At 41.8% G+C, this 15,781-nt stretch overlaps 1 protein-coding gene across 1 annotated transcript in view; it reads left to right on the top strand.

Moving 5' to 3' along the window:
• The first annotated feature begins 2,384 nt into the window (after window positions 1-2,384).
• The window catches only part of LOC122941327 (oocyte zinc finger protein XlCOF6-like), a 59,675-nt gene continuing 46,278 nt past the window's right edge, over window positions 2,385-15,781 (top strand). The window contains exons 1-3 of the mRNA XM_044298458.1: window positions 2,385-2,429; window positions 3,156-3,272; window positions 3,384-3,545. Coding sequence (XP_044154393.1) covers window positions 3,195-3,272; window positions 3,384-3,545 — 240 coding nt within the window. The 5' untranslated portion in view covers window positions 2,385-2,429; window positions 3,156-3,194. The remainder of the gene's footprint in view (window positions 2,430-3,155; window positions 3,273-3,383; window positions 3,546-15,781) is intronic.

The raw sequence follows: 15,781 nt of genomic DNA, 5'->3' as shown, positions 1-15,781 counted from the left end.
CTTCTGGTCGCACTGGACATGACGTGAGGATGTGTGCTGCGGCGTGCAGGCGCACAACGACGGTGTAGGGAAATTTCACAGCAGAGTGCGCATTCGCCGGGAGCCTCACCAGCAGTTAGGGAAGGGAAAAATTACAGGCCAGTGCTTTTTCCCTACCCTAACCGCTGGTGATGCTCCCAGCGCATGCGCAGTGTCGGCTGGTGTCCAGCTGAGAACATCCATCCGATTACCGCGCCTGCGCACTGGCCCGTAATTTTTCCCTACCCTAACAGTCGGCAAGGCTCCTGGCGCATGCACACTCTGCTGTGAAATTTCCCTACCCCGTCGTTGTGAGCCTGTGCGGTGCAGCACACCTCCTCACGTCATGTCCGGTGCGACCGGAAGTGACGAGGGTAGGGAAATCTCATGAGGTAGGGAAATGTAACGGAACACCGGGAGTCGGTTCCCCATCAATCTGATATTGATGACCTGTCCTGAGGATAGATCCTCAGTATTAGGCCTTTCACACGAACGTGTGCGCTTCGTGGCCGTATTGCGGACCGCATTTGCGTATCTGCAATACACAGGCGCCGTTCCGTGGGCATTTCGCATCACTGATGCGAACCTATTCACTTGAATGGAACCTTACGGAAACACTACGGAGTGCTTCCGTGGGGTTTCATCCAGTACTTCCGTTCCGCAAAAAGATAGAACATGTCCTATCTTTTTACGGAACGGGCGGATCGGGGACCCATTAAAGTGAATGGGTCCGTAATCCGCTGCGGCTGCCTCACGGTGCGGCGGGTGTTCGTGCATTGCGGCCCGCAATTTGCGGGCCGCAGCACGGCCACAGGGCGCACACAAAAAAAGTTGCAAAACTCAATATGATTAAACCGCACCCCCCCCCCCCTCTTTTTTTTTTATCCGTATCAACTTGGCCGGTATTTTTAGTTGGTAAAGGTGGCAACCCTAGTGAAGGGAAAAGTAAAAAAGTTCCTGGAAGTCAGGGAAATCAAAATCAAAACAAATTAAAACATTTTGGTAAAAAATGTTTTGATATCACTACAAAATTGAGCTGAAACCAAAACATGCTAACAGAAAGAAAAAAAAGGAAAAAGAAAGAATTCAAAGAATGGTGCCAGATGATTATAGAGCTAGTGAGCGAGTAGAGGCATCATTATTATTACTTATTTCTATTAGTGTGGGTTCACACTAGCGTTATGGAGTCCGTTATGGCTTTCCGTTATAACGGAACATAACGGAATCCATACGACAGAAGGATGGATCCGTTTTGCTGCCCATAGACTTGCATTATGACGGAATGCAAAACAGACTCCTTTAAAGGGAACCTGTCACCGGGATTTTGTGTATAGAGCTGAGGACATGGGTTGCTAGATGGCCGCTAGCACATCCGCAATACCCAGTCCCCATAGCTCTGTGTGCTTTTATTGTGTAAAAAATTTTTGGGGATACATATGCAAATTAACCTGAGATGAGTCCTGTCCCTGACTCTTCTCACATACAGGACTCCTCTTAGGGTAATTTGCATATGTATCAAATGAGTTTTTTTACACAATAAAAGCACACAGAGCTATGGGGACTGGATATTGCGGATGTGCTAGCGGCCATCTAGCAACGCATGTCCTCAGCTCTGTACCCAAAATCCCAGGGACAGGTTCCCTTTAAGGCATTCCGTTTTGCTCTGTCCTAATAGAAATCTATGGGAATCAAAACGGATCCGTCTGGTTCCCGTTATGCAAGACTGACGACAGGACTTTGTTTTCTGTCTTGCATAACGGGACCCAGACGGATCCGTTATGTTTTCCCATAGATTTCTATAAGGACAGAGCAAAACGGAATGCCTCTTAAAGGCTTCCGTTTTGCATTCCATCCTATGGATTTCGTTATGTTCCGTTATAACCCTGTTTTTATAGCTGCATGAATCCTACTTTCACTTAACCCTGTTATAACAGGTTTTGCATTCCATCCTATGGATTTCGTTATGTTATAACGGAAAGCCATAACGCTAGTGTGAACCCACCCTTAAAAAGCGTTTCTGAGTAGCCGGATTGGAGTAATCTAGTCATTTCGGCAATGAACTGTATAGATCGGAGTTGCTCCTGGCAGGTCCTCCCTTCAGCAACTACATTCTAGCCTCCTCACTACTGAACTGTCTAGAGCGGAGCTGATGCGGGGAGGACCTGCCAGGAGTAACCCATTTATAACCAATGGAGGGAGGAGCTATGAGTTTCCCAAGGTTTACGCCTCACATACTCACGTGGTCATGACATCATCACAGGTCCTTTAGCTGTAGAGCAGCGCAGCCCTGAATCTAACTCCTCCCACATAGGTGCCTTATCACATGATCATGACATCACCAAAGGTCCTTTACCCCACTGGGCTGTATTAACCACTGATGGTGAAGTGAGTGTGTCTTGTATTTATTGCTGGTAGGTCGCTGTGTACAATACATAGGTGTATGTGGCGATTGTATTATGTGTAGTGTATGTCTATTGCATATTGGCAATGTACAGGCAGTGTGAATGTGTGTGTACATTAGTACAAGGTTCTGTAATGTTACTAGTGTGTATATATATATATCATTGCAATGAACTGAGCAGAGGTCAGCATGGACGCCCTGAACACAGCAAGCTGCGATGCACTGTGTGCCCATGACCCTGTCGCTGGTTCGCCAGACCTGTAACCTCTGCCCACAGGATCTGCTGTTTTGGAAGTACTCTGGACCAGTTGTTCAGTCATCACAATCGTCACTTGTCAAAGTCTCTCAGATCCTTACATTTGCACAATTTTCCAGCTTCCAACACATCACCTTCAAAAACTGCTAATATATCCTACTCCTTGACAGGTGGCATTGTCGCAAGATGACCAATGTTGCTCACTTCACCTGTCTGTGGCTTTAATGTTATGACTGGTCGGTGTGTACATAGATGAAGTGTCATAATAGGGGATGCATCATTTATTGCTGATATGAAATATATTCCTCTGTGAATAAAACTGTACACGACACGTGTAGTGCCATCTGTAGTGTTATTCAGTGGAAGCAGCTGAAGGACAGCTGTGAAACAAGGGGGTGGAACTTCTGATATCAGGAGAGAATACTTCAAATGATGCTTTTTCAAGTTGTATTTGACTTTCATTTCCTCTGGTTTCTTTAGAAAGAAAATAGGTAATTACCTAATAGACCTTTTTTAAAGATGGACAAGGACCGAAAACATATGGCTGAGAGAATATTAAAGCTCACCCTAGAGATCATCTACCTACTGACTGGAGAGGTGAGGAAATCATGTCATATGTCATGGCTTGTATCTCTTAATATAACAAGGACATAACTGGGGAAGTGAAGGGAATGTAGGAGTGATATCAACGTTTCTCTCCTTCCACAGGATTACATAGTAGTGAAGAAGATGATGGAAAATGATGAAGGGAGGAGCAGGAACCAGATCCCTAGCAAAATGTCTCTACCTGACTCACTGATACGTGAGAGAAACAACTATCATGAGATCCTGGACCTCATCAGCAAGATCACTAAGCTGCTGACTGGAGAGGTGAGCGCTGCTGGGAATGCTGGAAGGGAGACTTCCTAGATGATTACTGTAATCTTGTGTGTGGGGGCAGTTAAAGGGATTCTGTCACCTCTTTTTACCCTATAGAGCTGCGGACATGCACAGCTAGATCGCCGCTAGCATGTCCGCAATATACCTGTCCGATATCCTCTGAGTGGTTTTATTAAGTGTAAAAAATGATTTTATATATATACTGTACTAACCATTCTAGAGCCCAGCCACGCCTCCTGTGAAGGAGCCCAGCACCACCTGTAACCAGGAATTTCCTCCTTGCTCACGAAGTCAGATCGCCGTAATCTCACGGTGTGCGAGTGTGCGAGCTCGCGCATGCACAGTGCCGGCATAGTGTTCCTTCCCTGTGTTGGCATCAGGCTCAGGGAAGGAACTGCGCATGCGCGAGCTCGCGGCGATCTGACTTGAGCAAGGAGGAGATTGCTGGTTACAGTCGGTGCTGGGCTCCTTCACAGGGGGCGTGGCTCCAGAACCGTTAGTACAGCCCCTTGGGCTCCTTACCAGGCTCATTTACATATATATATATATATATATATATATATATATATAAAAAAAATTATTTTTTTCCCTAAATAAAACCTCTCCTCCTTCTCTGCCCGTAGGGTGCATATGCCTCACCGGCTCCTAAAGGGCCAGTATGCCTAATCTGCACCAGTCAATGGCTGGCTTCTTTGGGGGCAATTATTTTATTAATGCATTGTACTCATTATGAGATAAAAATCATTTTTTCAATTGGTCGTTAATAAAAATATGGAGTCCTTTTCTCTGTACAGCTGAGATGCTCTACTAGCAGGATCAGAATTTTCTTTCTGCTCCGTCAGGCAGAGAACTGATGGACTCCTTATCTCTCTGACATTATAAATACTTTATTATAGCTTAGTCCTTATCTTACTGATAAGAATGTGGCTTAAATAAGTGTTTATGACTTCTTAGTCATTTAGAGATAAGTGAAAGTAGGATTCATGCAGCTATAAAAACAGTTAATCTTTTGTGACAGAACGGCTCCGTATTATTTAGTCCCAAATGAGTAAAATGTAAAGATAAAATACATTTCCCTGAAGGTGTACATAGCCTTTAACCCCTTCCCGATACATGACATACTATTACATCATGGAAGCCACTGTGTTCCTGCAATTTGACGTAATAGTACGTCATGGTGATCGGGCGGGAGCCAGAGCAGTGTGCGCGGGATCACTGCAGGGGCCCACCAGTCCCTGGTAGCCGGGCCCCTGCTGTATCTGCCGACATCGCTGTAAAAGTCGATGCCGACGGATTAACCCCTTCTATGCCATGGTCCGCGCTGACCGCGACATAGAAGGGGTTTGTGTCGGATGAGGGAGCTCATCGCGCTGCTGTGGCGGGGACTCGATGTGTCGGGACCTGCATTCTATGGGTGCCAAGGAGATCCAGCTGGGTCTCCTAGGCAACCTGTTCATGTACTTCTCACTGTAGTACACGAACAGGCAATGCATTACAATACAGACCCCAAAAAGTGAACATCAGAAATAAAGTAAAGAAAAAAAAAGTTTAAAAAGTGTTTTTTATCAAATTAATAAAGTAATAAAGTAGAAAGAGAAAAAAAAACACCCTTTCCCCTTATTTTATAATAAAAAACAGAAAAAAAATAAAACACATATTAGGTATTGCTGCGTTGGTAATGACCGGCTCTATAAATATATCACATGATCCACCCTGTCCGATAAACACCATAAACAAAATTTAAATAAAAACTGTAAAAATAAATACATTTTTGTCACCTTACATTACAGAAAGTGGAACACCAAGCAATCAAAAAGGCGTATGTCCCACAAAATGGTATCAATAAAACCGTCGCCTCATCCCGCAAAAAATGAGCCCCTACATAAGATAATCGCCCAAAAAATAAAAAAACTATAGCTCTCAGAACACTAAAACATCATTTTTTTGTTTAAAAACTTCTATTATTGTGCTAAAGTGAAATACATTAAAAAAATATACATATTAGGTATCGCCATGTCCATAACAACCAGCTCTATAATAATATCACGTGACCTAACCCCTCAGATGAACACCGTAAAAAAAATGCAATTTATGTCACATTACAACGCATAAACTGCAACAGCAAGTGATCAAAAAGGCGTATGCCCCCCCAAATAGTACCAATCTAACAGTCACCTCATCCTGCAAAAAATGAGACCCTACCTAAGAGAATTGGTTAAAAAATAAAAAAGCTATCACTCTCAGACAATGGAGACACTAAAATATGATTATTATTTGCTTAAAAACTGCTATTATTGTGCTAAAGTGAAATACATAAAAAAAAATACATATTAGGTATCGCCACGTCCGTAACAACCAGCTGTATAAAAATATCACATGACCTAACCCCTCAGATGAACACTGTAAAAAATAAAATAAAAACTGTGTAAAAAAAAAAGAAGCAATTTTTGTCACCTTACATCACAAAAATTGCAACGCCAAGCAATCACAAAGACATACACCCCCCAAAATAATACCAATCAAACCGTCACCTCATCCTGCAAAAAATGAGTTCTCACCTAATTAGTCAAAAAATAAAAAAGCTATGGCTCTCAGACTATGGATACACTAAAATATCATTATTTTCAAAAATTATATTATTGTGTGTGTTAAACTTAAATAAATAAGAAAAAGTAGACATATTAGGTATTGCTACGTCCGTAACGATCTGCTCTATAAAAAAAGGCACATGATCTAATCCCTCAGCTAAACGCTGTAAAAAGAAATTAATAAAAACTGCGCCAAAACAACCAATTTTTTGCTCACCTTGCCCCATAAAGTGTAATAATGAATGATCAAAAAATCATATGTACCCAAAAATTGTACCAATAAAAACTTCAACTCTACCTGCAAAAAACTAGCCCCTGCACAAGAAGATCGGCAGAAAAAATAAATAAATAGGGCGTTCAGAAAATGGAGATACAACAACCTAATTTTTGTTTTCAAAAATGCTTTATTATGTAAAACTGAAACAAACATAGAAAATAGACATATTTGATATCATTGCGTCCGTAACAACCTGCTCTATAAAAATAGCGCATGATCTAACGTGTCAGTCTGACACGTTAGATCATGTGCTATTTTTATAGAGCAGGTTGTTACGGACCCTGTCAGATGAATGTTGTTAAAAATAAAAATGGTGCCAAAACATAAATGTTTTGGTTACCTTGCCTCACGAAAAACATAATATAGATCAATAAAAAATCATATGTACCCCAAAATAGTACCAACAAAACTGGCACCTTATCCCGTAGTTTCCAAAATGTGATCACTTTTTTGAGTTTCTACTGTAAGGGTGCATGAGGGGGGATTCAAATGGGACATGGCATCTAAAAACCAGTTTAGCTAAATCTGCCTTCCAAAAACCATATGGCGTTCCTTTCCTACTGCGCCCTGCCGTGTGGTCATACAACAGTTTATGACCACATGTGGGGTGTTTATGTAAACTGCAGAATCGGGGTAATAAATATTGAGGTTTTTTGTTAACCCTTGCTTTGCTACTGGAAAAAAATGGATTAAAATGTAAAATCTGCTAAAAAAGTTAAATTCAGAAATTTCATCTCCATTTTCCATTAAATCTTGTGAAACACCTAAAGGGTTAACAAAGTTTGTAAACTCAGTTTTGAATACCTTTAGGGGTGTAGAGTCTAAAATTTTTGGGTGGTTTCTATTATGTAAGCCTCACAAAGTGACTTCATACCTCAACTGGTACTTAAAAAGTGGGTGTGCTTCCAAACTTCTAAGTCTTCTAACAGCCCCCCCAAAAAAAAAGTCATTTTCAAAATGATCCAAACATGACGTAGACATATGGGAAATGTAAAGTAATAATTATTATATGAGGCATTACTATCTATATTATAAAAATAAAGAAATTGAAATTTCACAAATAAAGGTGAAATATATTGACTCAGATTTATGACTATCATGAAGTACAATCTCAGTATGTCCTGGATAAGTAAAAGTGTTCCAAAGCTATTACCACATAAAGTGACACATGTCAGATTTGCAAAAAATGGCTTGGGCAGAAGAGTGAAAACTGGCCCGGGGTAGAAGGGGTTAAGGCACATCCCCTTCCCCTGTGGGAAGGTGCCTGCGCAATAGGATTTTAGCCTGCTAGTAACTTGCTAAGGTTTACTGTATTTGTTGTCTGCCCATGTTCTGACTTCTGACCTCAGACTGTTTACCATATAGCAGATACTCTGCCTGCCCTGAACTCAGCCTGTCCCTGACTATGTTTTTTTTTTTTTTTCTTGATCGTTTGGTGCTCAGCATTGATGGCTGTTAACTCTAGGGGTCAGCTGTCAATCATACAGAGACTCCTTCAAGATGTAGTGGCCTGGTGGTTCTGTAGCGAAGTCCAGATCCCTGTACAGGGTGAATACCAGGGGACTGGCAGGGTAATGCCCTTAGTAGTAGCCCAACATAAAATCTTTTGGTTGATACAGTGATTCAACACCCACTGCCATAACAGTATCTTACTTCTACTTGTCACAGCAGCTGCTGTAGGAGTCTGTTGTTCAAACCATAAGTCACATGATGCAGAAGCAGCCAAGAGTTTTTTATCCTGCAATAATGTGGCCAGTAATGTGTTTAATTGTAATTCTGTCTGCCCAGTGTAGCTGTTACACAGTATGTTTGGACCCACTATGTCACTTGAACAGATTTGGAGTCTATTCAAATGACTGTTGACCCACAGGGGTCAAGAGACACTGGTGCAGAACACAGAGGGCTCAGGCAAAACTTTAGTCAGGGACAGGTCAAGGTCGGGGCAGACAGAGTGTGTGAAATGCAGTCCGAGGTCAGGGCAGCAGCTCAGGGTCAGTATGGAGATCAGGCAGAAGTCAGAACAGGCGGCGAAAGGTCAAAATCCAGGAAACTGGCAGTAGTCGGTACAGAGTCAAACAAATGTAAGCAGCACACCTTTGCAGGAGCTAGCGACCTGGAACCTATTTCTGAGGCACCTTACCACAAGGAAAAGTGCCTTACATGCCCCTGGGTGACCAGTCGTTGACTGGCCAAGAGTGTGTGTGCCCTGGCACCTTTAAGAGCTGGAGTGAGTGTGCATTCCCTGCAGGAAGTGAGAGGCAGTACCAGCAGGAAGCAGGCCTCAGCCTGGGAGAAGAGACAGTAGTTACTTGGGCTGCCAGGTCTGATGAGAAAGAAGAGACTGGTGCGTCCTGCCACCAGAGAACAGGCGCGAACGGCAACTGGACCTTGTCAGGGACAGTGGAGTGGCCATTGGCGTGGGCCACCTCCATAACAGTAGCTTACAAACGCAGGGTGGGGAGGGTCAAATAAAAAAAAAAGGAAAAAAACACTTCTTTAAGTGCTTCTTTAAGTCAAAATGTGGTGTACGGATTCATGTCGTTCAACGTGTTACATGGGCGTAGCTATAGGGGGTGCAGAGGTAGCAGTCGCTACTGGGCCCAGGAGCCTTAGGGGGCCCAAAGACCCTTGTGCCTCATAAGAAGACACACAGTGCACTGAGGGAAGGGGGGCCCAAGCTGAACTCTTGCACCAGGGCCCATTAACCTTTAGCTACGCCCCTGATCGTGTTACCTTATGCCAATGAAGCATAGAAATATCTCGGAATATATAAAAATGTCATCTTTTTATTGTGATATTTCCACGACTTCTATGTCAGTCATCACAATAAGTCAGTGCGGTGGCTGAGTGGTTAGTGCTGGTACCTCGCAACACTGGGGTTCTAGGTTATAATCTGACCAAGGACAACATCTGCATAGAGGTCGTATCTTCTTCCCATGTTTGCGTGGGTTTCCTCCCACACTTCAAAAGACAAACTTATAGAAGAGTTTGTTTGTGAGCATATTAAGTAAATGTAATGTCTGTAAAGTGCTGCAGAATATGTCAGTGCTATATAATTGAGGAAAATAAATACATTTCAAACAGCTGTCATGCTTTTACAAACTAAGACCAAGGTGGACCAGTTAGATCCCATTCAATGTATTGTTCAAAGTTTTATTTTACATTTACGTTATCCATGTTTTCTAATATTTTACAGTATTTTTTTTTTATTTAGTATTTTTTTTAAAATAAAATTGTAATAGTAGCATTGCTCAATACTAACCAGAGGTGTGGTCTGGAAAGGCAGACTGTATATCCCCAAAAACAGGAGGATTGGGCAGTTGAAATCCAACATGTGCAATCCTCAGGAGGCTTCATACCGATTAGATGGTTAACCAAACTGATCATTGCCCTATTTAAACTTTCCCAGCATTCAGCTGACAATTGAATAAATGATTATTTGCCGGTGATTGCATTGTTTCTGTTAGCATATAAATCATCTGACAGCAGAACATCTACATGTGCACACAGGGAAAGTGCTGCCAAAAACAATGTATCTCTGTGATGAGGGGTTTGAACAATCGATGGTACGAATAATCGTTTCTTCAAACCCCTACTGATAATTACCCTGTGAAATTGAAAGATAAAACAGGCACTGATCATCTTTGTAGTTCATTGATTGGTGCTATTTTCAATAAGTTATATGTCCTTGTAAAAAGACCCTAACGTGGTACCCACTACAGCTACAGACCTACATCAGGAGGTTTTTCAGGAGTCGAATGTTGTGTCCTCAGGACTGGTCATCATTATCTGCTCGGTATTGGTACTACTCCCAGCAGCTCCACCAACCAGCTGTTTGAAGAGGCTGCGGTACTCCAACAAATGCTATGGCCTCCTCACAGCATGCCAATAATAGCATTGGTCATTGCATAGTGGCTTTGCTTGGTATTGCAGCCGAGGCCCATTCACTGCACATGGGCCATGATAAACATGTCACTGACCTAGGAAGTGGGCACAGTGCTCACAGGATTGCTCCAACCATCTTCAACAGATAATTGGCAGGAGTGCCAGGAGTCAGGCTGTATTGATCAGATATTGATGACTTATCCTGAGGATAGGTCATCAGTGTTTTACTCCCAGAAAACCCCTTTGAAGGTTCTGATAGACATCTTTCCAATGCAGTAGAATATTTACTCAGACTAAATTAACTACTATTATCCAGGTGGCTTACTAAAGGGTTGTTCTCATTTTAGACCTTTATTATGTAATGTATGCATGCATATATACATTACATAACACTTATTTGTGTGCTGTGTAAAATGTAAATGAAAATAGAATGCAATGATCTACAAATCTCATAGTCATATTTTATTCACAATAGAACATAGAGCACATATCAGATGTCCAAAGTAATCTCATTTAGAACTTGATGGCAGCAACACATCTCAAATAAATTGGGACACGGCCATGTCTACCATTGTGTAGCATCCTCTCTTCTTCTAGCAACAGTCTGTAAACATCTGGAAAGTGAGGTGACCAATTTGGTGGAGTTTTGGCAGAGGAATGTTGTCCCTTTCTTGTCTGATGTAGGTTTCTAGCTGCCAACAGATCTGGTTCTTCTTTGCCAGATTTTTCATTTCATGATGCTCCAAATGTTTTCTATTGGGGAAAGGTCTGGACTGCAGGCAGGGCAGAACCCAGAATCTTATTCTCTGAAATCATGCTTTTGGGATGGATGGAGTATTTGATCAAGCCGTGTCTTGCTGAAATATGCAAGGTTTTTCCTGAGAGACATTGTCTGGATGAGAGCATATGTTGTTCTAAAACCTCTATGTATTGTTCAGCATTGATGGTGCCTTTCCAGATCTGTAAGCTGCCTATTTCATAGACACTAATGCATCCCCATACCATCAGAGATGTAGGCTTTTAAGCTGTACCCTGATAAGCTGGATGGTCCCTCTCCTCTTGAGTCCGCAGAACACGGCCTCCGTGGTTTCCAAAAATAATTTCACATTTTGGTTTACCTAACCACAGAACAGTTTCTGTTTTGCCTCAGTCCAATTTAAATAAGCTTTGGCCCAGATAACATGGTTTCTGGATCATGTTCACACATGGCTTCTTCTTTGCACGATACAGCTTTAACTTGCATTTGTGGATAGCACTGCTAACTGTGTTCACAGACATTAATTTCTGGAAGTGTTCCTGAGTGATTTCCAGTTCAGAATCATGCCTGTTTTTAATGCAGTGCTGTTTGAGGGCTTTCCAAGATTTTGATACTGATGACTTATCCTCAGGATAGGTCATCAGTATCTTATCGGTGGGGTCCGACTCTCCGGACCCCCGCCAATCAGCTGTTTGAGAAGGCACCAGCGCTCCTTTGAGTATTCTTGTGGCTTACCAAGCACAGTGCTGTACATTGTATAGCGTCTGTGCTTGGCATCAAAGTGAATGGGACTGAGCTCCATACCAAGTACAACCGCTTTACAGGTCATCAGTATCAAAATATTGGAGAACCCCTTTAAAGTATAATTGTCGTATTCTTATTTTTTGGGAGTATTGGATTGTGGTGATTAATATCTCCTTGGTGGCCCTATTTCAGCTTTTCACTGTGTATTCAATTACCCCTTAATTCCACAGTTTTGTTCCCTGTACTGCCTACTTTTACCTGTGCTTAAAATAGGGTTGCTAGGCATGGTCCGTCTATCTGTTGTAGGACGGAGGACGCAGAAGCTCACAGCGTGCAAGGTCACATTACTGACAGACAGGGACTGTAAGTAAATGATTAAAGCCAGGTCCTCCCCAGCAGCTGATAACAGTGCCTGGGCTGTGTGCACTTCTCCCTGTCCCTGCGCTTGGCAGACGCTCCCTCACTCAGCAGAGCTGGACAATGCATAGTTGAAGCAGCGCAGAGCAGGGAAGGGCCATCTGCCATCTGCTCAGTGTATAAATGAAAGCAACATGTGGTAAGAGGACCGCTTTGTGCTGCAGGAGATTAACCCTTTAGGGGGAGGGCTCTGGTTGCTGACACTTTTGGGGGGCTATTGTTACTTGCCAGTGAGGGCATGCGGGATTAGCCTCAGGGTGAGGGCAGTGGCGGCCATCTTAACTGAATAGGGAGATTGCAGTTTTATGCAGACTGGTTGCTAAGGGCTGAATCTTATTAAATATGGGGTAAGTCAGTCTAATAGTAACTGATTCTGGAATATCATGTTATTAGTAACTTTTTTAGAAATTAGGGTCTAAGTGTGACAGTTATCCTTTAAATGGTAAAATGTCTCACTGTCAGCATCTGATATATGTTCTACATTCTGTATATTCTATATTTTGGATAGAATATGGGTCTGTGAGATTTTATTTACATTGATTTACAATGTACACAGCGTCCCAACTTTTTTTCAATTGGGGTTGTACAATATTTAATGTATGTGTAATATATGCAGTGCCTTGAAACCCCTTGAACATTTTCTAATTTTTTCATGTTATACTCACAAACTTAAATGTATTGTATTTTGATTAATTGTGATAGACCAACACTAAGTAACAAGTGTGTAAAGTGAAAAGAAAATGATACATGGTTTTCAAAAATGTTTATAAAATAAAAATCTGGAAAATGTCGTATGTCTTCCTGAATCAATACTTTCTAGGACCACCTTTCACAGCAATTACAGCTGCAAGTCTTTTGGGGTATGTCTCTACTGCTGCTTCCTCCGAAGTCGACTCGCATAAAATGCCATTGTAACACTGTACGGAGCGGGAGCTCCGTACAGTATTAGGATGTATTGGCTTGCAAGACTTTGTGTAATAACTTTGTGAGGTAATTATTACTGTAAAAAACCTTAATACCGAACTCGAGTTCGGTTCCAAGTGGTACCGCTCTGTATAGTATTGCAACAAAGTATTATGCAAATCGAATTCGGATGAAGCAGTTGAAGTCGATTTGCTCATCCCTAGTCTCTAGTTTCAGATTTTTATTTATGAGAAATTTTGAAAACCATGTATCATTTTCACTCCACACATACTTGCTCCTTTGTGTTGATCTATCATATAAAATCCCAATAAAATACATTAAAATTTGTGGGTGTAGCATGAAAAAGTTCAAGGGATATGAATACCTTTTCAAGGCACTGTGTGTGTATATACACTCACCTAAAGAATTATTAGGAACACCATACTAATACGGTGTTGGACCCCCTTTTGCCTTCAGAACTGCCTTAATTCTACGTGGCATTGATTCAACAAGGTGCTGATAGCATTCTTTAGAAATGTTGGCCCATCTTGATAGGATAGCATCTTGCAGTTGATGGCGATTTGAGGGATGCACATCCAGGGCACGAAGCTCCCGTTCCACCACATCCCAAAGATGCTCTATTGGGTTGAGATCTGGTGACTGTGGGGGCCATTTTAGTACAGTGAACTCATTGTCATGTTCAAGAAACCAATTTGAAATGATTCGAGCTTTGTGACATGGTGCATTATCTTGCTGGAAGTAGCCATCAGAGGATGGGTACATGGTGGTCATGAAGGGATGGACATGGTCAGAAACAATGCTCAGGTAGCCTGTGGCATTTAAACGATGGCCAATTGGCACTAAGGGGCCTAAAGTGTGCCCAGAAAACATCCCCCACACCATTACACCACCACCACCAGCCTGCACAGTGGTAACAAGGTATGATGGATACATGTTCTCATTCTGTTTACGCCAAATTCGGACTCTACCATTTGAATGTCTCAACAGAAATCGAGACTCATCAGACCAGGCAACATTTTTCCAGTCTTCAACAGTCCAATTTTGGTGAGCTCGTGCAAATTGTAGCCTCTTTTTCCTATTTGTAGTGGAGATGACTGGTACCCGGTGGGGTCTTCTGCTGTTGTAGCCCACCTTTCTTTCCCATTCTGACATTCAGTTTGGAGTTCAGGAGATTGTCTTGACCAGGACCACAACCCTACATGCATTGAAGCAACTGCCATGTGATTGATTGACTAGATAATCGCATTAGTGAGAAATAGAACAGGTGTTCCTAATAATTCTTTAGGTTAGTGTATGTGTGTGTAATAAATAAGTATATGTGTGTGTATATTTATATATACTGTATGTGTGTTTATGTAATGGCCCCATGTACTGATGAGTAAAATGTTTCTTCCCTTATATTTAGGAAAGAGATCACATATATATTAAACATAAGAAAGACAGCTATTCTAACCATAAATAAAATAAAATATTTAGGAAAGTGTGTAATATATTCATATAAAATGCGAAAAATCATAATTTATTTTTATTGTGAAAACATATATCAGGTAATACATCATACATGAATGGCTGCTATCTGCCCATTGTTTCTACACAATAATTGCATTTTATTTTGTAAGATCTATTAAGTACAACACAAACATAATTTAATATTTTAAAGTGAAAGAAAATCTGACTGCCTTAAAAGGGTACTCCGGTATTAACATATTGATAACCTATCCTCAGGATCAACTCTTTGAGGTGGCTCTCGTGAGTGCAGCTTACCAAGCACAGCACTATCCATTGGAAAGCGGCTCTGCTTGGTATAGCAGCTCAGCACTATTCTCTTGAAGGCTGCAGCGCCTAAGCCATGTGACCCATGATTGTGACGATTGTGAGGTCTAAACGCTCATGGTGTGCTGCTATCTCTTTGTACAGCTGATCTGCAGGGGTCCCAATAGATGGACCCTTGCTGTTCTCATATTGATGATTTACCTAGGGGAAGGTTATTAATATGTAAATCCCAAAGAACGCCTTTAACAATGTCCAATAATAATATTGGAATTGGATGTTCTGCCTATAATAGAAGCAGTGGTGTACATAGAGAAGTAAGGGCCCCATATCAAATAGGCCCCCACACAGGACAGAAGTTTTTCTGTCTAAACCCTTGGGTAATTTTTCCACTGCATCATTTGCTAAAAGTTGTTCCTTTAGAGGGTAGAGTCCTGGCCAAGTTTTTCATCTCCAGTAGAAAAGAAAATCCAAACTAAGACTCTTGCCCTGGGCCCCATAGCAATCGCATGGTCTGCCGCTTTGGTAGTTACTTCCCTGAAGGGCTGAATTTAAGTTTATTTTCAGTTGTGGGGATTCACTCTGGTAGTTAGGACTAGCGGATGCAGTATAGATGCAAAGTACACAGTTCTTGAATCAAACAGCAGTGTTTATTCACACATTGGTGTAAAACAAAATGCAGATAAGGTGTATCACAAAACGCAGATGGCTTGGTGTTTGTTCACACACAAGGAAAGTCAATAAGCAATAAAAGTCACCTTTTATCCTGGGTGTTAATTCACACCCGGTTAGCAGTTCAGCCTCATCAAGCACATAGGCGGCCTGTTTGCCTTTAGAGGGGGCTGAGTCCTCCAGCCCGGCTCAA

This window comes from Bufo gargarizans, chromosome 6 (genome assembly GCF_014858855.1).
Source record: "Bufo gargarizans isolate SCDJY-AF-19 chromosome 6, ASM1485885v1, whole genome shotgun sequence".
NCBI lineage: Eukaryota > Metazoa > Chordata > Amphibia > Anura > Bufonidae > Bufo > Bufo gargarizans.
The sequence above is the reverse complement of the archived record's forward strand: the minus strand, read 5'-3'. Positions and strand labels throughout refer to the sequence as shown.